Genomic DNA, 26,626 nt, shown 5'->3' on the forward strand with positions numbered 1-26,626 from the left:
CATAGTAAAGGACATCACAAGGGATTGAACCTATCCCTAATTTGGTCAATATTGCATTCAACCACTTCTCAGAGACCTGACAGGGTGAATTAACTCATCTTTTTTATCTACCACTACAATGACGAGCATAGTACAAAGAAATGGGGTCTGGAAGAGGATCTACTGGAAAGACCTTTCTCCATATTGAGGCTTCCAGTGAAATGAGGAATGAGCTCAGGATCTACTAAAGGAAAAAAAAAAGGAAGATGGAGAAAAATCTTTGATATCTCAGACCTTTTTTTCTGGATACAGAAGAGGTGGGGTAGGTGAGGGCAAGATGAACATACAGGGTATAGGGAAGGTAGGGTAGGGAGGAAGATGAATGTACATCAATGTACATCTCTGTGGGCTCTGACCAGACTTTGGCAATGAATCCTGATTTTGTCATGTTTCTGTGGATTGGCAATCTCTCCAGGAAAACGGTGTGCAGCAGGTGAAAGGCATCCCAAAGTCACACAGAGACGATGACCAGCAGAGCCACAGATCACTCCAGCAGCAAACAGCATGGCTTAAAGGGTGGGAGTTAGAAGGTATCCCAAACAAAACAGCCTTCCCTTTCCCCAAACCACTTAACTATTGAGACCACAGGATATTAATGAGCTACTAGCCCTCTAGAAATGAGGGCAGGTAATTGCAACATTGCTCACAGGATTCAAGATCGAGTTTACCACATTTAGCTCAGAAGAAAAGCCGATTACGAGGGCTCAACTCACCGGAGATACTGAAATATGTAATGAAAATATACTTTAAAAAAAGAAAGAAAGGAAGGAAGAAAGAAAGAAAAAGTCAGTTTTTAGTCAGCAGTTCTAGAAGTCCAGGTCATCCTGGTCAATCTCATCAGAGTTTTCTTTCTTTTTAGAAGCCTGAACTTCCTCAGTGTTTTCATCCTCCTTTGGATCTGCACCTTCAGCATCTGGCTGCTCCTCATCTCCCACAGGATCAGAACCTGAAGATTCTTTGTCCTCTTCTTCTTCCTCACTGTCAGGATACATCTGGGAGGGTTTGGAGCTCTCATCACTTCGAACCTCTCCATTTGGCTGGTCACTAGTGGGGCTATCATCACCTTTGCATTCCTCTTCAACTACTTCCTCTTCAGCTATTCCTTCCTCTTCAACTACTTCTTCCTCTTCATCTACTCTTTCCTCTTCATCATCAGACCCCTTCTGGGATTGCTGTGAGAAGTTTCCAACAGAAGAATAACAAGAAAAGGCTGTGGTTTTTTTCAGAGTCTCTAACCTTTTGTTGGTTTTCTTGCTTTTGGTCTTTGAGGCTTTCTCAGAAACTTTGTTGTTGCCTTGGACTTCATGTTTTTCATGTGCATTGTCAGGGTCATCACCTGTGGGTTCCTCACCATCCTCATCAGGTTTCTCACCTCTCTCACTGTTTTCCTCCTCAGCCTCATCTCCTGACTCTGGTTTTGCATCTTCTTCTGCCTCAGCTTCATCTTGCTCAGCTTCTTCATTTCCTTCCACAGCATCTCCTTCAGGATTGTTGTCACTTCCAGAGCCCTCAACATCTCCTCTGCATTCTGATGTCTCTGCCTCACCATCAGCCACAACTTCCTCATCCTCTGGCTCCTCTGTTTCTTCAGCTTCATTTTCACCTTCATCTTCACCTTTGTTCTTTTCTTCAGCTTCTTGCTCTTCATTTTGAGCTGCTTCTTCTTGTTCTTCTTCTTCCCCTTTTTCTTCCTCCTCCTCCTCCTTTGTTTCTTCCTCCTCTTTTTCTCCCTCTTCTTCCTCTTTTTCTTCTTCTTCCTCCTCCTCTTTTGTGTTTTCTTCTTCTACTTCCTGCTCCTCTTTTGTTTGACCTTCAGCTTCCTTTGCTTCCTCATCTTCCTTTGTTGCTTCTTCCTCTTCCTCCTTCCCTTCCTCCTCTTTTGTTTCTTCTTCCTCTTTTTGCTCTTCTTCCTCTTCTGCTTCCTCCTCTTTCACATCTTCCTCTTCTTTTGCTTCTTCCTCTTTTGCTTCTTCCTCCTCTTCTTTTGCTCCTTCCTCCTCCTCCTTCCCTTCTTCTTCCTCCTCCTCTTTAGCTTCCTCCTCTTTCTCCTTTCCTTCCTCCTCCTCTTTGGCTTCTTCCTCTTCCTCTTTTGCTTCTTCCTCCTCTTCTTTTGCTTCTTCCTCCTCTTCTTTTGCTTCCTCCTCCTCCTCCTTCCCTTCTTCTTCCTCCTCCTCTTTGGCTTCTTCCTCTTCCGCTTTTGCTTCTTCCTCTTCCTCTTTTGCTTCTTCCTCTTCCTCTTTTGCTTCTTCCTCTTCCTCTTTTGCTTCTTCCTCCTCTTCTTTGGCTTCTTCCTCTTCCTCCTTCCCTTCCTCTTCCTCCTCCTCCTCCTCCTCCTCTTTAGCTTCTTCCTCTCCCTCTTTGTCTTCCTCTTCTTTTGCTTCTTCCTCCTCTTCTTTGGCTTCTTCCTCTTCCTCCTTCCCTTCCTCCTCCTCCTCCTCCTCCTCCTCCTCCTCCTCCTCCTCCTCCTCTTTAGCTTCTTCCTCTCCCTCTTTGTCTTCTTCCTCTTCTTTTGCTTCTTCCTCTCCCTCCTCTACTTCTTCCTCCTCTTTTGTTTCTTCCTCCTTCCCTTCTGCATTTTCTTTTGCTTCTTCTTCTTCCTCCTTCCCTTCCTCCTCCTCTTCCTCTTTTGCTTCTTCCTCCTCCTCTTTTTCTTCTTCCTCTTCCTCCTTCCCTTCCTCCTCCTCTTCCTCTTTTGCTTCTTCCTCCTCCTCTTTTTCTTCTTCCTCTTCCTCCTTCCCTTCCTCCTCCTTTTTTGCTTCTTCTTCCTCTTCTTTTGCTTCCTCCTCTTCCTCCTTCCCTTCTTCTTCTTCCTCCTCCTCTTTGGCTTCCTCCTCTTCAGCCTCTTCCTCTTCAGCCTCTTCATCCTCCTCATCTTTGGCCTCTTCCTCCTCTTCCTCTTTTGCCTTGTCCTCCTCTTTAGCCTCTTTCTCCTCCTCCTCCTCTTTGGCCTCTTCCTCGTCCTCCTCCTCTTTGGCCTCTTCCTCCTCCTCTTTGGCTTCCTCCTCTTTTGCTTCTTCCTCTTCCTCCTTCCTTTCCTCCTCCTTCACTCCCTCTTCTTCTGTTTCTTTCTCTTCCTCTTCATTTAGTTCCTCTTCCTCCTCAGTTTCCTCTGCTTCTTCCTTTTTTACTTCCTCATCTTCTTCTTTAGTTTCATCCTCCTTCTCCTCTTTTATTTCCTCCTCCTCTTCAGCCTTAGCCAGTTCTTCTTCCTCTTTCTCTTCCTCCTCCTCTTTTACTTCCTCTTCTTCTCCTACTTCTTTTGTTTCTTCCCCTTCTTCTTCTTTGGTTTCTTCAGTTTTGGCTTCATCCTCCATCTCAGCATTTTGACACTCCACTACTTCAGGTTCTTCTCCATCTCCATTCAATGTTATGCCATCATCTTCATTTAATTCTGGCTCTTTTCCTTCTTCTTCCTCCACTTCTGTTTCACCTGTCTGAGGTTGCCCCTCATCCTTCTCGTTTTCTGTTCCTTCCTCCACAGAACCATTGGGAAGTGTTTTGGTGTCCTGGGCTGCTTCTGCGATGATGGCTTCCTCATCACCATCTTTCTTCAGCCTCAGGATTTTCTGCAAATCAAAGGCTTTCATGACTGGAGCATTGGTGGCCACCACAGGGGCTCTGGCAGGCCTGGAAGCCAGTTTTTTTCTTACACAGGAGTCACATGGACAGTATTCCTCCTCACTGGATTGTTTGCTAATGCTGTCCTCCAAAGCTGCACTAAGGTTAAAGTCATTATCTACATCAAATGATAAGTCTGATGTTTCCTCCAGCCTCGTCTGGGTGCCATTCTTGTCCCCAAAGAGGGACTTTTTATGCATAGTTTGCAGTCGCCATCTCCTCTGCTCAGTTTGGAGTTTGGACTCGTATGTGGGTGGCTCCTTTGGAGGTCTCGGCATCCTTCTTCCAGCCCTGCTTTTGATCTTCCTCAACTCCTTCTCTATGCTTTTTTGTATCCTTTTACTCACTTCCTCCTTCAGCTCCAGTATCATTGCATCCATCTGCTGGTTGTCCTGCAGGTTCCACCTGACTTTAAACTCATTCATGGCATTGACATAGTGAGCCATGAACTCCTTCTCGATTTTCTTGAGTAGTCTCAGGACCCAGGTTGGGTCTGGATCCACGGAGTTTTGCTGGACAAGGGATGTGGCCACACTGGTGGATGTATTGACTGTGGGCTCGGGGTCATTTGGTGACTGTTCCTGGGGCTGCTCCTGCAACTCCTCTTTCAGCTCCGTCCCGACATCAGCATCACCAACATTGGCATCACCAGTGGTCTCTGGCTGTTCATCTTCTTCTTCAGGGTTTTCTTGTGGGACTTCATCAGTCACAGCTTCAGCTTCTTCTTGTTCTCCAGTTTCAGCTAATTTGTTTTCTTCATTTTCATTTTCTCCCCCTTCCTCTTGACCATGCTCACAGTTACTGCCTTGATCCTCCTTATTTTCTTCCTCCTGGGCTACAGATTCCTCTCTAGCAGACTCTGCTTTTTCCTCACCTTTTGCCTCTGAGCAGGCTGTGGAAGGGCAGGATAGCTGCTCTCCCTCTTTACTTTGCTCCTCAACCTCAGTCAGTTCTGTGCCAGTCTCTACATTTTCCATTTGCTCAGCTGATTTGCATTCCATGGTTTTCTGTGCCACCAACGTGCCACCAGCTGTGCATTCTTCTCCTGAGCCACCAGAGCAACTGCAAACATCAACCCCAGAGGAGGACATGGCAGTGAAGGCATGATCCATGGATTTTGGGGCTTTAGACCCAGACACTGGCTTTGCCAGCTTGCTTGCCTCTTGGTCTGAACTTGGGCCACTCCTTTCAGCGGTGCACCCAAACCACAGGGCTTGAAAAATATTCAGCAGCTCTGTGTACCTTGACTTATTCAAATGTTTTGAGTTTTCTGATGGATTCTCTGACTCTTCATCAAGGAGTTGGAGGCTGGCAAGACAAGTTATCAAAATGTTGGCGGAATTACTCAGTTTCCTCCCCATGGTGGGGGACACTTCAGGCAAACTGTTTGATCGGTCAAATTTGGTCTCGTGCTTTGAACTGAGCAAGGCTTTCATGATCTGGACAGACGTTTGAACAGAGGTTGGCAGGTCTCTCTTGTTGTTATTTTGGCTGGATGTAACTGACTGGTTGCATTCTGCCTGCTCAGCTTTGGCAGCTTCAGGTGCAACCTCAGAGATTTCTTCCTGGTTGATGCATTCTTCAGCCTCTTCAATAACAGCTGTGTCTTCTGCTTTCTCTTCTTCCACTTCATCTTTTGCTTCATCCTTTGCTTCATCGTTTTCAGCCTCCTCCTCCACTTCATTCTTTTCCTCAGCTTTTTCCTCCTTTGGGGCTTCCTCGGCATTTGTACAGTATGATACCTCAGTGGTTGACTCTGCATGTTCCTCTTCTCCATCATCCTCCATTTCATATTTCATAAGCAATGTTTCTGAAGGGATTTTCCTGAGCCACTCTTGCACAACTTCTTCTGGAGATGTGTTTGGTAGAGCTGATGGCATTATATCACCTCCTTCCTCCAGAACACCCGCGTCTTCTACCTCTTTCTCTGTTTCTTTGTTGCAAGAATCATCAGTCTCTTTATTATTATGACCATTTTGTTCAGTTGCAGCGGATTTAGAGCCGTAGGAAGTTGCTTTGGAGGAATCCACAATTTCTTTCTGCTCTCTTCCTGCGGTCAGCACTGACTCGGTGCCGATGCTGCTGATGGAGGAATTCTTCAACATGGTGGAACGCATATTTTTTCTCTTTGGCTTCCCTTTTGGCGGGGCAGGGCATTGCAGACTGCACACTGATATAGTTTCTGACACCGATGCCCGGCTGGAGTTTGAAACCTTCACACGAAGATTTTTCATGTTTGTCTGTCTTGATTTTGAAGACAGAGACATGTTTGATTGTGAACACCTATCATCAGTTTCCTGGGATATCTGGGTCAAGAGGCATTTATCTTTTATTTCTGACTTTGAAGAGACTCTTGAGGAGCTACTTGTGGGTTTTCCATTCCTAATCCCATCCTCAGTTGGGTGGTCAGCTTTTGAACATACACTCCCACTCATGCTGCCCTGTTTTGAAGAAGAGGGTTCAGAACTAATCTTGGCATGACCCTTTCTGGATTTTCCATTAGGACTTGAAACACTTGAGCAGAGGGATGATGGCTTGCTGTTTTCTTCTTTATGGTTTCTTTTCTTTGAGCTTTTTGAGGATTCACTGTAGCCATTGGCAGTACTTTTGGAGCTCTCCTCCTCAGCAGGACCTGCAGTTGCCTCTGGTTCACTGTTAGATGACATGTTTGAGTGAAGAGATCCCGACTTATGAGACGTGGTGTCTCCAGCAGATTTTTTCTTGATTTCACATGAGCTTTTGGAGTAAACTGATGCCCTGCTGCCTGATCTCGTGTCACCTGCATGTAGGGAATTCTTTTTATTTGGAGTGGATTCAAGTGAAGACACAGATATTTCAGACTGTGCGTCCAAATGAAGGTGGCTGTGTTTGCTCTTTTTGGACCCCCTGGAAGAGCAAGAGACACTGCATGGAATGTTCTCATCACTGCCACTTTTCTTGCTGTTCCTGTCACTAGCCTTGGAATGGTGGGTTCCTTGTGTAGAGCATTGTTCCCCTTCACTACTCTCACCCCTGACTGATTGGCTTGGCTTTGTTTTTGCTGACACTGAGCTGACTTCATTGACTTCACTTTCTTCCTGCTCTGGTTCCACCTCTTCAGCCTCTTTCTTGGGGCAGGACTCACTGGAGAAAGAGGACACCACTGGGTTGTCATCAGAGGTGTCACCCTGCTCAGCCTTTTCTTTTGGTGTGGTGCAGTTACTGGACTTGCTGTGCATGCTGTTGGCAGGGGTGGAGCACTGGCTGGTGTCTCCCTGATTTGCCTTCTGAAGACTTGAGGAGGACACACTCCTGCCAATGCTGCTCACTTCCTCACACATGTTCTTCTTGCTCTGCCTGGACTGCAGGGATGACCTGGACATGACACTCCCAACTCTGCTGCTTTCAAGCTCTTCCACGTCATCCTTCAAGCACTTCACAGAGGATGCTTCAAAACAATTTGCATCCTCATTTTGTGAAATGATTTTGGTGATCTCCTGGTCTTCAGGGCTGTCTTGAGTATCCAGGTTGTTTTCACAGCTTGAATGTGACATCAAGCCCAAGGATGAAGGCCTCTGGCTGTTTCCAGTGCTTGTCCGAGTGTACTCCTGCTGTTCTTCTCCATTGGAAGCACCAGTAGATAAATCACTTCGGCACGCACACTTTTTAACAGATCGATATGCCACTCTGTTCTTTATAGTCTCTGAGTAGGATGAGGACTCCCGCACAATGTGCTCAGAGAATTCCTCACTGGATGTGGTGTGGATGCTATCCACAGATGTCATTTTTTTGTGGACTACTCTCCTCCGGGAAGATGTGCTGGAGCACGATGACCGCGTGTGCCAGGTGCTTCTCATGCTGGGCTCTTCCCTCTGGGACATGTGCATGGGGTTCTTCCAAATGTCATAATCCTGGTGTTTCTTTCCACAGCTGTGACAGTGGGCCTCGTCACATTCTGATTCCTCAAGTTTGGACATGTAGGAATCGATATCACAGGGATATAAGGAATCATCTGCCTCTGAGCTGGCTTCTGGGTTCATTTTCTGTAGAGGATCTGCTGCACTGTCCTCCTCCACTCCTGACTCTTCACAAGGCAGCTGGTTCATCAGGTTGGACTTTTTGATCTGGGTGGACCACTGCAAAGTCTCATCATTGAGCAAACGGAAGCGAACCTTCATCTCCACGGACAAGCTCCCATCCTTGTTCACATGTACCCGCTTCTCGATGTCATCGTTGACCAAGGACTGGACCAGGTCCCCAGCTTTTGGGTGAGAGCAACCATTGGAGAAGGGTCCCCCGTTGTCTGGAGAGGCCACAAGGCCATTGGGGTATGATTTTTCTGATGATAAGGAAAATCTCATTGACCTGTTGCTGGATGATGACCGTGGATGGATAACGCTTTTTTTGGCTTTCAGTCCAAAGTTCACTGGAGTGAAGAAAAGAAAGATGGAGAAAGATGTTAACTCACATAAAGATGACAGAAAATATGTAAATCAAACCTCAAACTAGTGGATCCTGATGTTATTCTATTAAAGCCAAGCCTATGCCAATTTACATAATTTGAAAATTTGACTAAGTGACGTCCTTTCATCATAGAATAGTTAAGGTTGGAAGGGACCTCTGGAGATAATCTAGTCCAACTTCTTTGTTAAATTTTAAGTATTCAATTAATAATCTGTAAAAAAATTTTTACATCTTTATTTAAAAAAATAAATTGAAACACAAATGCTTTGTTTTATTAAGTGCATGTCAGGAAGTAAAATTAAGAAAAATAAAATATATATACACATATGGAGAAATTTAGTTTGAAAGTTTTCTTTCTTCTTATTTAACCAGGGAAAAATACATGGAGAAGTGACCCTCTTCCTTAACTTGTCACACATTTATTGTGCATCATCCAGTTTTCCATTCATATTCCAGGAAATGTGTGGCCATGTAGACCAGAGCAACACTCAGTCCCTACAGGGATGTGCCACTAAGAGTAATTATAATTCTTATTAAAACATAAAGAACAATTAGAAAAGGAATTGTAAGCTGGTGATAATTACAAAGAGAAATAGTGGGAACTGTAGAACAAATCAGTGAGAATAAGGGAATTTAGGAATTACAATTGGAAGAACATCTTTATGGCCCATGCAGTGATCTGCATAGGTTTGTGTAGGTCCCTTCATTTCAAGCAGAATATGTTGCTATCAGGCTGTCTTGCAAGACATTCATCTGTCTTGTTTCAAATATATGTTTGTCCAAAATTTCCTTGTACATATATCCAGACAATCCCGTGCCTCCATCAGCATATGGATATGCAGCTGATTGAAGGGCATTTTAGGAAGGAAGTGCTGAACAGGAGCACATCCAAATCACATTAAATAGCTCTTCCCTGGCCATCCCAATGATTGAATTGATGGATTTGCTCAGTCTCTTGATGGGCAAAGCTCCAGTTTATTCCCATTTTATTTGATGGGCAAAGCTCCAGTTTATTCCCCTCCAATTTTTTATGTCTTGGACAGTGAGCATAGGATGCCTCTGTCCTTGAGTTTCTACAGCTTGTTGGCAACACACAAGTGAATCTTTCCAAGCTCCTGGTGTTGACAATGGAGAGAAACAGACGCACCTCCAGGGCACACTTAATTTCATCCTACAATAAATCCTTAATATGGGTGAGATTAATTGCCTTCTGGAATTGGGAAGTTTCTTTTCCCAGGCTACTGAGGGTGGCTGGTTTAATTACCTGTGACCTTAGATAACTCATGATGGGGTGCCAAAGATATATAATCCTGAATAATCCATAACATATTCCTTCCTGAATATAATCTTGCCATAAAAACACAGTTTGTTTCCAAAAGGCCAGCTGTAACCTGCAGGAGAAAATGAGTCTCCTGCTGGCAGAACCAGGTCATCCTGTGGTCCTGGTAAAGGAAAATGCAGGAGGGAAGGCATGATAGGACAGACAACGAGGCGATAGAGGATTCGTGGGAAATCTCAAGGGTCTGGGTGGACAGACACAGGAAAGGAGGGAGTTCTGGAAGGAAAAGGAGACCCAGAGATATGAAAGAGGAAGGGAAGTCAGCCAGACATGGGGAGCAAGTAAAAGAAAGACTAGGGGGTGTAGGGAGGAAATCCTAGAAGGAAACCAGAGAAAAAGAAGAGGAGGATGGAAAGACCTGGGAGGCAGGGAGAGGGAAGTGCATTTTCCACATGAAATCTGTACACTGGGGCAGCACAATAGGGGCCTGTAATCCCCACGTTGTGGGACACGGCCCCGGGTATGACTGCGCGGCACAGCCCTGAGGTTTTCTTACTTCCATTGTTCTCGTTGACATTGTTGCCATTGTTGGAGCGGGGAGGCAGGTTGGGCAGCTTCTCCACTGAGTGTTTCCTCAAATTCTCCATGGATACAGGTTTGAAGGGCTCCCGGCCGACGCACACCAGCACGTTGGGGCAGTGGAGCAGGGCCTGCATGCTGTCGATCTGCAAGGGGAGCAGCAAGTGGAGCACCATGAGCCCAGATAGAAGAATTTTGTTTTTCCAGGCCTGCAATCAACTGACCATGAGTTGTCACCTAAATAAAAGAGGATTTGGATAATGGTCTTGGGCACGCAATGTTGTTTTTGGGGCTTTCCCTGTGCAGGGCCAGGAGTTGGGCTTGATGGCCCTTGTAGGTCCTTTCCAGCTCAGGATATTCTCTGATGCAATGAAAATAAATGTGGTTCTGGATAACTTTGGGGTCTACCAAAGCCTGTTGGAGAATTCCTCCATTGAAAGAGAAGCTCTGTTATATTTTGATCAGATTTCCTAAGATAGGAAAGGTCTGGGAGAGATTGCTTAAGGGAGAATGTATCTAATTTATTATGTATTACACAAGATTTCACATATTCTGGAAAAAATTTGGGCATATTCCATATGGTAGTGAGGAAGAGGGTGGAACTGGAGGTGTTCCAGTTTGCCTGAGAATTATAACATTTAAATTCTTCTAATTCCTGTGTGGGGCAGCTTTTATTACCCAAAAAATTCTACATTTCATTTTGTCTCTTAGTTGATCCTTTTCTTGCTCAGGAAGAGGGATAAGAATTGCAACTTCCCCTAATATTCCCTCAAATACTGCTTCAGTTATAACCCCAAGTATTGCCTCAGTGCTGGACAATGAGGGACATTGTCCCCAGCGTGGGAAGTGTCTGTGAAGGAATCTTTGTTCCTCCACGAGAACTCAGGTTTGCACGCTTCGTCCTCACCACATGACCTGTTCCTGGATCACACACCAAGTCCTTCATGGGTCACTTCTCATGGAACTGTATAATCCTAGAATAGTTTGAGCCAGAGGGATTTTTTAAATGCCAACCTGTCCAACCCCTTACAATGAGCAGGGACATCTTCAGCTGAATCAAGTTTCTCAGATCCCCATCCAGATTTTACCCAAATATATCTGTCTCTCTCAAAGACCAGGAATCAGTCCTGTGGGAAGCACTGGGCAGACATATCCTGGGCCCGTCTTCCATCTTGTTTCTGCAGCCTCTCATTTGAAAGACAGAAGTTGAGATTTCGGGTAAAATACTTGATGTCTTTCAAAAGAAGGAGAAGTCTCTCTTGCTCTCTGAGAGGACTTTAGAGAGGTCAGTTTCTGGCAGCTTTGTGCGTCTCCACAATGTGGCATGTCCCTTCCTCCTCAGCCTGCTGCATCAGGAGAACATCTCTAGAGCATAGGGAAGACTTCAACAAGAGGTGACCACACCATGGGTTACCAAGCCAGCACTGGTGTTGGGCTTAGCAAGATGCACCCTGACCTCACCCTGTCACTTAATCATCATCCCCTTAATGAGAACCAAGATAAGGAATCTCAGAGAAGCAGCGATGACAATTATGCAGTTGTCACACGTGCCTGAAATAACAGGGAGTAAAGGAAAGATCTCGGCCTCTAAATATTGTTACAGACAAGGGATGAAGAACCAGAGCCCCTTTGGAGCCCAAGCCCTCTGTTTGTGAAATTCTCCTGGGGTTTTCCAAGATGTCCCACCAGGACTGTGGGAGGCACTAAGGGATTGGTTTTGGACCTGGTGCAAATAAGAGGATAAATGTGTGGAGGGTGAAAGACCAAGACAGAGATAAATGGAAGAACATTCTAGATCCAGTTAATCAGTTCTGAAAACATTTCTTACAATAAAACATATGGCATCAACTTTTTAGTGGGAATATAATAAAAATTCCTTTCTCTTCCCATTATTTTTTATTTTCTGTTTGTGTTATAACAATGCTTGTGTGTTAAGCCCATTCAGTTTGCTATGAAACCCAAAATAAGAGAGCTTATTTCACTGAAACTTTCATTAAATTCTGCAAAGCTATGAAACTGCCAAATTCATGTGATGGGTACCATGAAACAGAGAAATAGCTCACAAATCTCAGTTTGCTTCTGTTCACTCCACTTCTAATCCATCTATTCCTAAAGAAAAAAATCTTTATATAGTCCTAATGAAACTATCTTTCTAGCTCACTTTAAAAGTTTGTAGAAAGTCTAGAATTTAATAAATCAAATATTTTGAGTATGTTTTTGCCATCTGGATATTTAATTTCCTTCTTTACTTTCCTGTTTTTTTTCCCTGTTTTCTTTTAATTTTTATTGCTTTGGTTAGATCTTTCCCCTGATCTTACACAAGTTAAAAAAAAAAGTGAGAATAAAAAAAAGAAAGAGAAAAGAAAAAAGAGGGAGAGAACAACAACAACAAAAAAAAACAGACATGAAATGTGTTCTGTCCCTAAAGTAAAAGAATCTGTCTTTCAAGCTCCATTAAGTTTAGGAACTGTTCCTATTGGTAAAGGACATTTTTTTCAGTGAAAGCTATTTTTTGCCCACATTTTCTCACGTGGTTCTGTGTCTGGGTGTAGATATTTCAATCACACTCATCACTGCTGTGCTGTGTGTGCAGAAAATAGATGGTGCCAATGACAGAGAGTCAGGGATCCATGGAGCTGAACCAGCTGAGTTAGGGAATTTATACATTCTTTTATATGGAATACACTTGTGTTATGTCACTTAAAATAGTCTGTATTTGTAGTATGGGGTATTTCTGACATCAGCAGCACTTTAGCTGTGTTTGTGCCTACAATGTAAATTTTCTTCCTAATGTCTTGCAAGGTTAATCTCTATGAATTGATAATTCCAAAGATTCATCTTTGTCATGCTTCATTGGTAAAAGCATTTTGATAGTTTTAAATACCACGGGATGTTTTCTGAGGGTTAAATAAATCCCATTTCTCACACTGATTTAATGCAGTGTCCACTGTTTCAGGGCAGGACAGGGTTGGGATAACAGTTCATTCCATCTGCTCCATACGGAGCCTTCCCACGCTGCTGCAGGAATTCCATCCTCTCAACACACTGCCTGGGATTTCCAGAGAACATCTGTTTTCAGGGCCATCAATGTGACATCTTTTACTAGCGCTGAATTATCACTGAGCAGCACATCCCCTCTTGTGTGTTTAACAACTTGCAGCTCACTCAGTGTGTTCTGGGTGAGGCTCATTCCATTCTATTATTTTAAAGCAATAGTAAAACCTCAGATTCTTCTTGTAAACAGATTCTCCACTTCCCTCAGGCTGCCACAGCAAGATTCCTAAGGAGCCATGCTAGGATATTCAGAGAAAACAGTATTAAATCCCACCACAATTTAGCTAAAATACACCCAAAGGCAATGGATTGTAAATCCTTAAAATCTGGTGATCATCTGAAGGAGATGTGATGGAGAAGAGAATGCCCTGCTCTAATATTTCTCCATTAATTCATCACAGAGGATTGTAACTCATTGTCTACAATCAAGGCTTCTCAGTGGAGAGCAGCCAATATTTTTGGGAGACGGTTAATTTCACCTGATGCAGGTCAACCTCCCCCCTTGGACATGCCTGACTCTCACTGATGACAGAGTCAATAATCTCAATGCAGTTGTCTAAATGTAGATTCAGAGAACAATTTGAGATATTCTAGAGTATCAAATATGAGGATAGCTGACAGGATAAAAGATAATCATGAGACTGGAAAGCTTAGCAGGAAACATCAACCACATTCATAAAGTTAGAAAACGAGGTATCTTAATTTGCAAGCTGAGTCCCAAAATATGGGAATTTCAAGAATATTTTAATCCATAAGTGAACAATTAGAAATAAAATAGAAGAGAAATAATGGCTTATGATAAAGGTATCTGATGGATTAGCAAAGAGTTCCTTTGGATCACTCAGGACCCTCAAGCCTTTCTGGAGTCCCCTCAATGTAACTCAGTCACAGTTAAAGCTGTGGATTGTCAGAGACAAAAATCCACCAAAAATCATGGGATCAGTCTCCAGCAGTTGGCACTTGGTGGGCTGAAATAGACTTTTACTAAAGTTTTATTGCATGCTACCTGACAATTAAATCGAGTTTCTCAATCTTACTGTAAAACTCAAATCAAGTCCCACTGTTATAGATGGAGAGAAACTTAGTGACCTCCACAGACTCTGGATCAGAGAGGATTATGGATGCTGTGAGTGCAGGTCTGGACAAGAGCCCAGGTTGGATGTGTCTTACAGCAGCCTGGTCTTGTGGAGGGTGTCCCTGCCCATGGCAGGGGGTAGGAACAAGATGATCCCTTCCAACTCAAACCATCCTATGATTTATGATTCATTATCCCCCACCAGAGGAACTCCCTGCCCCAGTGGGACATGGCATTTATGCATTGGTTCAAAAAAGCGATGTTCTTTCCAATAAAAATGATTTACAGAAATTTAGCTCCACTGGGAAGGTTATTACAAGAGAGTTGTAAATGAAAACACAAAATCTCTTGTGAAACAGCCTTTTTTTTCCAGTCTGGCTGCTATCCAATGAGGATGGATTGTCTCCATGAATTTTGCTGTACAGGACCCACCAACTGCTGTGATCTCAGCAAGGACCTCTAGGTGCTACTGCAACACAATTAATAATAAAATGACATCAATACCTATACAGAAGCAAGGCAAACATAGCACCTCTAAAATACGGAAGCAGCTGGTTGTTGTGGAGAACATGCCACCCTCTGGCTCTTCCCAGAGAAAGAAGAACCACTCAGCCTTGCTCACCTCAGAAGCTGAACATAGATACCAGTTTCTGATGAAGGCAGAGTGAAGAAGACACCCTTTCTCTGCCTCAGGTGGCTGCCAGCCAGCCAAAGACATCTGAGTCTTAGACAGAATGTGGAAATAATGCAAGACATGGTTCAGAGGACAAATCTATAAACTAATCCACCTTCCAAAGGAGTGCAGAGATGCATGGGAGAAACAGGAAAAGCGGGAAACAGACCCGCTGAGGAACAGGCTAATGGGCTGAGTCCATGGCCTGTGCTGTCTCACTGCCTCCTTTCCTAGAGCTCTTTCATCTGCTCCATTTTGTCTTCCATTCCCATTTACACCTCCTTGGAGTGTGAAGAGCCCAGTTGTTTTGTGTTTGTGCCACATCCAATCTGGGGGCATCCAGGCTCTGAACTAATGAATCATGGTTCAATGATAATGAATTTTGCATTTTATTCAGGCAAAGAACACACGTGCCCTTCCCTTCCCCAAATTTTGCACCGGAGGAATTAGAGAGTGGCTCTTCTGGGGAGTGGCTGGGTAATCTGTGGTCAGAAGGTGAATCATGGGGTGTTGCCACTCCGTGCCCACATACAAATTAGCAAAGTAGTGGAAGAAAAGGAGGAGGAAGAGATCAGGAAGTGCATGACATGTTCTCTCTTTCTCTAACTTTAGCAGGGGTCAGAAGGCTCTTCCCTGTCATGCGGAGGAACACAGAACACAAGTTAATACTGAACTTGGAGCGAGGAAATACAGCATGAAAATGGATCTAATCCTCTGGAAATGATAGCATCCAAATTATTTGTCCAGAAGAGGGCATACAGCATCTCTTGCATCTCCCAGATCAAAACTCACGTGGTTTCTTAAACTTAATTAAATATCAGGTCCCCAGATCCATTGCCCCCTGTCCTGTCACTCCATGTCCTTGTCCAAAGTCTCTCTCCATCTTTCTTGCAGGCTCCATTCAGGTACTGGAATGCTCATCCCAAAACCTTATATTACCAAAGAAAGATGCATAAATCAGGATGGATTCCAGCGTCCAAGGCTCTTGTAATTACAAGCTGCCACCTTTATTTGATGCTTATTTAATGAGAATATGGGTGAGTCCATTGCTCCATATGCTGAAATGCATCAATGTAAGATAATTTGCCATTCCAATATTTCTCCAAACATCAGCATCTTTAGATTTTTACAGACATGACCTGTTCAGCTTTCACGTTTGCCCACATTGTAAAGATGCATGAAAAAATGGGAGTTTTGGGAGGCCATGAAGCACTCAGTGGGCCAAGTAAAGCACGTGAAAGAGAGAGGAAAAATGGAATAATTCCCTGCTCTGCTTTCTCAGTCAAGCACAGGCAAAGATCATGTGTAGCTATTGCTCTGCTGGTAGTTTTTCCTGGAGTACTCATGTTGCTTTTTCACTGTGTGTGACACTTTGCACACATATAAAATAAACATTTTGGGTTTTGCCCTGAAAATACTTTGGATGAGCAACTCTTTTATCATTCCAAGAGAAATACTGCAATCAGAAAATCGGTGGCTGTTGTAAATCACTTGGGTAGCAGCAGAAGAGAAACACTTCATGGGAAAAGGGAAAAGGGGAAGGGAAGAGGATTGATGGGGAAACTAAAGGTATGGAGAAACCATGTTTTTAAGGAACAGGTGAAGAAGATATAAATGGGAAGAAAAGTGATTTCTAGCCTGGTTCAGTTCAGAAGATTTGCTTGTGTGAGGGTTGCCACCAGTCCTGCCCCTGTCCACATTGCACTGGCCTTATATGCAAGTTTGGTTGGTCTTTTCTGTCCCCACCCACCCTGTCAGCTCAAAATTAGGTCTGACAGTGTTCAAGCTGTGAAGCGTGCAGAGAGAGAGCAAACTGCTGTTACAGGTGCAAATGTCAATTGAGAAGAGAGGACAGCCTTTCTAGAAAAGTTTTGCTGCTGATGTTTTTCACCTTCTGACTGAAATCAGAGTCCCCCACCTGCCCCTTTGGCATTGGGTTCATTAAATCTGGTCCATCCAACATCAGCATTTGAAAATGATGAGTCAGAGTAACATCCACTCCACCCCAAGAGCCTGCCCTGATCCTCTCCTGGGGCAGGATTAACTTAAAAATTGGCATGCCTTGAAAAATGTGAAACATTTGGTTCTTGTGCTCAGCCTTGTGGTGGCTGACTCAGTGGGAAGGTTCCAGTCTGGGAGTTCAAGCTTTTCCCCATGACCAGAAGTTGTCAAAACTAACTCCTTATGCATATGGAGAATATTTACATTGTGGATGAGAAGGTATTCCAGTTGGAAATTGTGGGAGAAGGAAGGAAGGACAACATAGCTATGCTCCAATTATTTCTAGGAGCTGGGATTGAGGATATAAACCCTCCTGAACCAAGCTCACAGATCCATATGGAATTGATCCATGGTCTTGCCATCTTGGATGTCTCTTAGCACAAACACTGTGGGTAAAATCTGTGGGCTCCAGAAGCTCTGGGCACAAAGAGAGACGCATTCATCTGAAAATTTTGGTTTAATTAAGTTTTTTTTTTTTTGTTATTGAGTCCAGGTTTCACTTTAATTTTGCAAAGTCCATGGTATGAATAGGAAAAGTGGGAAGGTTTTTACTTCTACTTCCAGACCTTGCTAAGAGTTGCAGCAGAATCTTTTGAATTCCATGTTCAAGACCCAAAAGGAAGAAGAAAATTGATGCAAATGTAAAAATCCTATCTTTTTCTCACCTTTTAATGGCTAAAGACTTGTAGGTCTGCATTTGTAAAAACTAATTTCCCTATGAAAAAACCTCACAGACTTTCCTGTGAAAATTCTTTGAAGAAACAGTGATTTCTACTGAAAGTACTTACAAAAAATTCACAGTTTTTCCAGGAGAGGGTGGAATTCTGCTATTTTTTGTACTCTCAGCAAATGAATAAATAGATCATGGTGACAAATCTTAACTCTCCTGAAGTCCACTTTTATTTAGTGCTCCTTTTCTACACTGTGAAGAGAACCATCAACAGAAAAAACTTCACATTTCTCATAAAATATTTTGCAACACAACTTCTTCTAATGAACCCTGATTTTTTCTGGCAATTTACCTGTTAATGAAATAAAGCTGTTTTTATTGGCTCGATACATTTTTTTTAATAAATAAAACCCCCATACAGGATTTTTATATCAAGTTTAAATTACTGTTATGCACTTTTGTGCCCTTTGTCGCATTGACAGATCTGTGTTTTATAAGTCTGGGGTGTTTTGTTTCTTCTTTAACTGTCTGCAATCTTTCCAGAGTTCTAAGCTTCTTATATGTTGGTAATTCTACCTTCTAAGTACTTTCTAAAATTTGTTTAAGATGGAAAAAAACCTAAATGTGACAAAATTGTACCTACAGAAAATTTAATTTTTTTTTTCAAAACTACTTGCATTTAAAACCAAAATCATTTTTTCTGGGGAAAGCCCAGAAATGCCAAAAATAGTTGTAGGAGGTATCCATAGCATGGCAGAAACTTTTGGTTGTATAACTGAAGTCCATAAGGACAAGTTAAATGAGTGGTAGAATTTTCTAAATTGCTATTAGGAAAAAATAGGAAATATGAGTGTTCATACCACCAAGGTTGCCAGAGCTCCAGGAAGGTTTGGACAACACTCTCAGGCACATTGTGGGATTTTTGGGATGTCCTGTGCAGGGCCAGGAGTTGGACTGCATGATCCTTGGGAGTCCCTTCCAGCTCAGGATATTCCATGATTCCACGATTATTGCATATACTTAATAATATGAATGGAAATGTATTTGCCCTGGATTAAATTCAAAAGGATTAGAAAGCAATTACACTTTACTCCATTATTACTGAAAGAACAAAACCTCCTCAGGCTAAAGGAATCATCTGCATTTGGTGTATGTTAGATAAGAAAGTATCAGATTTGCTGCATGTTAGATAAGAAAGTCACTAAACATGGGGTCCCTTTAACTCTACCTTGTAAGGCACCTGGCCAGATGATCTCAGGGCATCTCAAAGGTTCACAGAACACACCGGGATATGAATCTTCTTGTGGATGAGGTTCATGGAAAGTTTTGCTGAGGTTTTCAGATTGCTTGTGTAAATCTCGTTGGAGTCATTGTGGTTTTGGCATAGAATCAGAGAATATTGAACCTAAAACCTGTGGTTTGTTTTTAGACCGTGAGTCACACACGCGGTGGGTGGAAAAGTGGCACAGCTCACTTGATAACAACAGTTTGTCCCAGATCAGGGGCTGGAATTCATTGCAATCCTTCATACCTGAGCACAGAAACTGAGTGTCACAGTGAATAAGTCAACGTGCAACAAGAAAATTAACGATCCCATGGAGGCAAATTATCACCTCTCTTCTCCCACTGTTTATATACACACCACATTTTAAACCAGCTTATCTGCCTCCATGTATCCCGTTTTCCTCTTGCACTTCCATCAGTGTCTTGATGACACCTGTCATTAAGACAGATGATCTTGGTAGAAAGCCACATGAGTGGCCGAGAGGATGCCTGCGGGCAGCCTACAGATGTCCTAGGAATGGCTCTATGGATGTGTAAATCTGAGTCAGGAAATATGTCAGACAAGCCTGTTTCCTGGCCTTGCACCCCTAGGTCGCCATAAATACAGTCATTATCTAGAACTACTTAGTAATAATAGTTAAGCCACCAGCTTGGCTAGCAACATCTAAAAATAAAAGTTCTGTCTTTACTGCTAAATTAAATCTATTCTGGATCCAGGGCACAGGAACAACATTGCCTGTACCACACTTCTTAGAGTGGTCTTCAGAGCATTTAAAGCCTGGGTCAACTGACACTCTCCCAAGCAATTCCTGGGCAGATCTGGGAGTTAACACACACCAGGGAGCTTTTCTAAGAAGTGGCTTGAACGTGGTTACCCCTGTGGGAATTAGACCCTATTTTGTGTGCTACAAAGTGTGATTATCCACAGATGGTGCCATTTGGTGCCAGAGTCTGTGCTCTGGTACTCTCCTGGCTACTGGAATAGCTGTGAGGGCTCATTGTGCTGCTTTGGGCTGAAGATCTTATCCTACAGGTTGCTGGAAACTGGGAATATACAGCAGGGAAGGAGTCACTTCATTTGGGCCATTCCGTCTTTCTCAAAGACTGGGATGTGGACAAAGATGTCTTGATTTGCCTAAGTGCAACCCATGCCAAATTCCACCAAAACACAAGAGAAAACTGAGGGTTCTTACCCCAAGGAGTTTCTAATAACTAATTCTTTACTGTCCCCAGTTTGTGGTGCCTGAGGAAACATTCCTTAACTCGTGATTGCTCCCCTGATTAACACGCACGGCAATTCCCTGATCCCTCTAGGAAATTCAGTGGCACACAGTGCTCCTTCTGCAACACTCTCACTTGCAGAATCTGAGGCAAAATCAACTCTTTCTGGTCTTCCACTTGACCTTTCCACACAACAAAACTGGATCAGATTCACTCATTAAAAGTAACAACTTACGGTCAGCCTTGAGTGCGCCCAAACAAAAAAACATCTCAGCCTTGGCCTCACTCCAACAAACATAAAACTGGCCACATCCCCTGGAAAACTCTTCCGAGGGCTGATAAATCCCATTTGAGCTGCTCTTGCTAATTGCCACCAGCAGCCATAAACTATGTAGACGATTTGCCATCTCACAGTGTGGTTTCAAATGCTGTGTGAGGAGGAAGGATGGATTTTAAGGAAGAGTTTGGTTTGGTTTTTGTTTTTATTTAGGACAGCCAGTAAAAGGAAGGCCTAGTGATTCAGGAATCAGGACATCTGTGCCTGGACACAGTCATGGTGATGGGTTCCTGTGACTTAACGAAGTCTTAATGACTATTCAGCTGGTGGGCCCTGGACAATTGCCATTTGTAAGGGAAATCCTCTGTCGCTGCCTCATTATCCTACACGTCATTTCTTACAGCCTGGGAGGATTTCTGCCCTTTCTGTGATCTCTGTCTCTTTGCCCCCAGAGACATCCTTCCCTCTCCAGAGGCAGGTGGTGGGGATCTGAACAGAGGTGCATTCCTGTGGTTTAGACCATGAGGAAGAAAACCCACTATGTGGTATAAAAACTTCCCAGAATGGAGTAAAAAGGTAATTTGATGGAGAAGATAACCTACAATTATTCTTTTTATTGGGATATCTGCACACCTGGTTCTTTATTTAGTGTAGAACTGATGTTCTCAGTAAAATCTAGGAAATATGTGATTTCCAACAGTCTCATCAGCTAATGGATGTAAAGTCCCATACTTGTGTTTGCCAATATCTAAATATCTTTGTAAGTAGTATATGAAAACTTAGGCCTAGATTAATTTAGTAGTCTCAGTCAGTCTACCTATGTTCTATAATTAATAAAGAGGATCCAACAGGTAAAATGTTCCCCATCCCAAATGCTTCGTAAGACAATCAGATTTAGATGAATTAATGAATTACGTCCAGGATTGTCTATATTTTAGTGGGAAAATGTGCACAGAGTTTCACTGGCCAGTTGACTGCGTGTCAATGTTAACCTAAATAACAAATTTCTCTATTTGGGCAGTTAATCCAATTAATTTCAGTTAATCATCTGGAAAGCACCAAAGAGTGGCTTGACCTGAAAAAAACTTTATGATTTACACTTCTTTTCTTGCTGAAAATTTAACTGATTTTGGTTACCTAAAACAGAATTAAATTTTTCTCCAGTCCCATAGTTATCAAATTTCTAGGCAAGAAAAATCTTGGTTAATTTGGAAAAATGGGCTATTTGCCCTGATGAAATGAGTGTTCAAACACTTCACAACTACTTTCTTCAATGGGACTAGGATTTCCTAGTAGGAAATCTGCTTACTGTTTAGGAATTCAAAATACTGGTTTCCCCTCACTCAAGCCTTCAGGAATTAGAATGAAAATATGTAAATACCAATAGAACCAAACTTGATGTACTTCTGTGGGAATCAGGGCTTTAAAATTCTCAGATTCTTTAACTTTGAGTTATGATTGAATTAAACTTACAGGTGTACTGGAAAAATTTGTGAACTACAAAAGGAAGAAATCACTTTCCTCTACTTTCTCAAATCAATACTCCATGAAAGGAACACAAAAGAAGCCTGTTTCGTGTGTCTAAGTTTGTACCCACATAAATATTTGTAATTTTGAAGCGCCCTGAATTTACTCAATGAAATGGTAAGAATATTAAAATGGAGCAGATCAAAACAGAGCCACTGGGACAGAGGTGATTTAACTCATTTTAGGATTTAAGTTCAGATCTGGAATTACAGTAGTAGAAGAAACAAAAGGAGATTGAAGAGCAAACACTGTGGGGTCTATGAACATCTCTTCAATTGATGGAAGACTGGTTAACATGTAGGACAGGACATTACCCACTTTTTTTTTTGGTGTTTGGTTTTCAAGAATTCAAGGAAAAACTGGCTGAAAAAAAGACATTGTGAACCTGCTATTAAATGCTGTGAATTTTGTTTTTCTGAGCCTGTCAAATACAAAGTCAATTTATCAGTAGTCCAGATGCATTGCTTAGGAATTATTCTGTTAATCTGTCAAAATATGGGAATAAATATCAAAAGTTACTGTTCCACTCAATTTCAGCCCTCTTTCCCAGAAAGATTTCTGTGCTAAGTCATGGGTAAAAAAATTACATAGATAATTGGGATAAAAGAAGTTTACACAATTATTTTAGGAGAATTTGATTTATTCTTCAAAGAGAATAATGCAAGAAAAAAGAAAATACCCAACAAATATGAAACATCCAGATACCTTTGAATGATCATGGAAGAATGGAAGGTTCTTTCCATTCTCTTTAACAGAAAATGCACATTTAAGTATAAAGACAAGATGTGCAACTAAAATTGAACTCCAACACCAGTGGAAGGAGGTTATTTCAGGAAAGCTCAAAACTGTGAGTTGAATCCACAATTTTCACTCCTCTATGAAGCAGTTATATCTGGTGAAAACTCAGGCACAACCAACTGTGTATCAGAAACAGAGGACTTGAAGCCTCGCTGTGACAAAAAAACTTAGAAGAAGAATAGAGAATCCACGTGAAAGTAAAAGGATTGGAAAATCCAAGACAGAGTGAATTTTTTGTGGTTTAAATGTTTTGCACCCAAGTCTAGAGTAACAGGAACCCCTAATAGGAACGGTTGTTAAATGAACAGCAGTGAACAGTTTAAAAGCTGGAGGTAAATTACTAAAATTAATAAAAAACTCACTGTAAAATATTCACAGGAAAGGTATTAATAATCACAAATCGCCTAATTATGTGGAAAAAGATGATGTTGCTGAGGGTGGACCCCCCGTCACCTATCACTGTGATATTCTGCACAGGAATTAAAGGAGTGAAAACAGAATTATTAAGGTATAAAAAAATCAACTCCTTATTGACAAAGCAGTAATGAAAATTTTCATATTAAAAAAATAGAATCTGAAGGGACCATGGAGAGATTAAGTGATGGTGTTTGACCCACACCCAGATTTCTGCTGATGGAAAACATGGAAAGATTGGAAAAGACCTCCAAGATCATTGAGTTTAAAATATTGTATTTAGAGGGTGCATATTTAACACATATCCCATATAAAATATTGGTGTTTATAATAACTAGAAGGAAAATGGTGGGGAATTAATTTAGAAATTACAAGGGGAGCATTAAGACTGCACTAAGAAGTAGAAAGCAAAACATTTCTTTAGAGAAATCAGTGAAAATTCTCAAAAATTGAAGAAGAGCAATTTTTTATCAGTTCTCAAGATTATTATGTCCATCTGGACTGAGCAGGAGTCCAAGACTTTAAAACTGGAGAAATCAGTGTCAAAATAAGTTCATTTTCCATAGATTATAACGTATCTTGCAGCAGGATTTGGTTCAGTTAGAAGCTCTTTCCAGACTGGTGACAATAGCAGAAAGCTCTGTGATAAGACACAGAGCTTCCACCAGGAAGGATGGCTTAAATTATTCCCTCCCTCTCTCCTTCCTATTGCACATTCCTCTGCCTGTGCCAGGTAAAAATGAGTTTATTGCAAAATATTCCTGCATTTTTTCCCCTCCTGGATAATGGGCCATTTGAACCCAGGTCATTTCAGTCACCTGGCTCAGAAAATGACACCACAAGTGGTTGAGTTTTTACAGCCAAGGAGGAGCTGGCACTCAGCCCTGTAAAGGTGGGAAAAGTGGCAAAGGAGCTGGGAATCTCCATTCACTGCAGGAACAGGGAAAAGTCAGGACAACTCGTGAGATCCCTTCAAAAAAATAGAGTTAAAGGTTAGTTAGCCAAAAAGAGATAGAGAAGAAGTCAAGAGAATCTCAGGTTTGTCTGAAAATTCCTTTGGGAACAGAAGAATGAAGGGATTGCCACACCTTGAATTTATTATAAGAATTTCCCCCACAGCAGATTCACTAATTAATCAATAGAAAAGTCCCTCTTGATCCCACTGAAACATTAATTTTTTTATGCATTAGTTGGTTATCTTATCATCTTATCTTATGATCATTAGTTATCTTTTCTTTTCTCTATTGAGGATCCCACGTCATGAGCAGGACCCTGTTCTGTGGGGAACTGTGCAACCACAAGGTGCTACCTAAGGGCCACCTCATTCTGTTGAATTCCCAGTGGTCAGGTATGGAAAAGTTGAACCTGTGTTGGGACATGCCTCCCAAAAAAAGGTGAGAAGCACTATAACTAGAAGGGGTTTTATATCTGACTGCAAAATATTAAACCTCCTATTGACCCCAAACAATATTTGGCATGAAGTTCTTGAGTGGCTGAACAGGATTCTTCTACATCAAACTATTGTGTAATTAATGGGCAAGTGATTAATGTGACAAAGCCCGAAGGACTAAGGTAAGGTGGATAAACTTTCGGACCCATGAGCTAAAGGATTTACATCACAAGGAACGTGATGACTCCTGTTTGAACAATTGACCAGCACCAGAGGTATTTACCTTCTTCCCATCAATAGTGTAGAGCTTCTTCACCGGGAACTGCAGGATCTCTGTGATCTCATCCAGGAGTGTTTTGAAACTCCGGGCATTTCTGCGGTTCAGGATGATGGAGCGCCGAAATCCACTTTCCCCATTCTTAACCAGAGTGATTTTTTTGGGTATTCTGGGGCCATGGTGAGTAAAAGGTGCGGAATAATCTTCCAGCTTGCCCTCCTGAGCCGCTCTCCTCATGGTGCTGGAGGGACGACTGTTCCGTGGCGGGGCCGGCCTGTGTCCCCCAGAGGTGATGCCGATGGGCTTCACGTACTTCTTGTCGGAGCACAGGTAGCACCCTCCATCCTCCAGCTGGTCCAGCTCACTGATGCAGTGTATTCCTCGCGGGGTGGTGATGGTCCGGACCCCGAACGGCAGCGGGACCCGATGGGAGAGGTCATCCATGAGTGCGTTGAAGCTCTTGAAGCTCCGCTGGTTGATGGCCATCTTGACTCCTGCAAACTGAGGGTCTCCACTCTTGAAGAAGGTTATTTTTTTGGCTGGAGGGACCTTGGAGAGGGTGCTGGCCCGAGCCACGGAGGGGAGGGGTGGCTCATAGTTGTAGGAGCTGGTGGTTGACAGGTAGTCAGCAGGCACCTGAGTCATCCCTCTTGCTTAAAGGTAACTGCAAAGAGAAGGAAAAACAGAGTGGGGTTTGTTTGAGTTAGGAAGGATCAGGGCCTGACTGCTGTGGGAGCAAGGTTTGTGCTCCTCACAAGAGCTCCATCATGAGCAGATTGTACCAACAGCTCTTACGAATTCATGAATCAGGCAGATACAGGGAAGCACAGCAGGGAGAGTATCCATAACCCTGCTCCTCACAGTCAAACCCTCCTGGTCCTGCAGATTCCAGTGGGAATCCAGTCAGTGTCAGTCACCCCCAAGACACAAAAACTATGAGTCAGACCCCAAGTGAAAGCCACAAAAAGTGCATTGCTGTCCTTTGGAGTTTTGTGTCTTCCTTGCTTATTTTTTTGAGGTTTTCTCTGAAATTATCAGAGCCAGTGATTACTTCAGCTTTATTTTTACAAGCACAGCACTGAGATTCTCATGTAACCCTTTAACCCTGTGGACTAGAGCATAACAAAAACCAAAACAAAGCTGAATTTCTTCATGTTGTGATTATACTTTGCAGCACACAATCAGTCCTGAGCTCACTGAGGGGCAGAGCAGTGTGGTTTTAGAGCAGGCTATGCCATAACGTGCTGAGTTCTGGATGAAAAATTTCTGGCAGTTATGCAAACAAATAACAAATAGCACAACACTTCAAAGAGAACTACAAAACTTGGATCCGCTAAAGAGTGGGAAAATTGGAGATTGGTTGGGATCATCTGCCCAATTTTTGTTGGTGTCCTTCACTTTGAAAGATAAACTGATTTTGGTGTTTCAGTCTTGTGGTTGCATGCCACATTTTGGACACAAGTGGTTTTAATGTCACTGTCCTGATGAAGAAAAGACTTCTTGTTACTTGCCCTTATCAAATCCATTGCCATGGAAGCCAGTTGCTAAAAAATTCATACCTCACATGGAATGAAATTATTACGCCCAAAAAAGAAGACACCTTGATTTTGAAATTAAAAAAAAAAAAATTAACACTATTTTTACAACCGCTAAAATATTGGCTGCAATGACCACAATACATTTATTTCATGAATACAAGCAGTGATTCCCCAGTTTACCCTGAGTTAATTACTCAGACTTCAATGGAGAATCTAAAAATGGCACATAGATATGTCATCTTCAGGTCATTTATCTGCTCACAGATAGGAAATAATTTGAATTGTTAGTAAGGAATTAGTAGAATTGTAACTTGCAGAAGGGGGTTCTGGCCACAAACACCTACATTAAATTTATTTTCCAAATTCTGTTCTTAGTTGATATCAGTTTTCTGTGGTGACTTTCAAAACATATCTTACAAGAAAGGAAATGTTTTTAGTGCTCACAAATGAATTAGAAAACAGTAAATGT

At 42.4% G+C, this 26,626-nt stretch overlaps 1 protein-coding gene across 1 annotated transcript; it reads right to left on the reverse strand.

Moving 5' to 3' along the window:
* Positions 1-293: 293 nt before the first annotated feature.
* Positions 294-25,264, reverse strand: RP1L1 (RP1 like 1). The gene is made up of 3 exons (XM_068186639.1): positions 24,626-25,264; positions 9,936-10,104; positions 294-8,062 (listed from the first exon to the last, which is right to left on the reverse strand). Exons 1-3 carry the CDS (start codon positions 25,262-25,264, stop codon positions 846-848), a joined length of 8,025 nt encoding a protein of 2,674 aa, XP_068042740.1. The 3' UTR covers positions 294-845.
* Positions 25,265-26,626: the final 1,362 nt, after the last annotated feature.

Source organism: Anomalospiza imberbis, chromosome 3 (genome assembly GCF_031753505.1).
Source record: "Anomalospiza imberbis isolate Cuckoo-Finch-1a 21T00152 chromosome 3, ASM3175350v1, whole genome shotgun sequence".
Lineage (NCBI taxonomy): Eukaryota > Metazoa > Chordata > Aves > Passeriformes > Viduidae > Anomalospiza > Anomalospiza imberbis.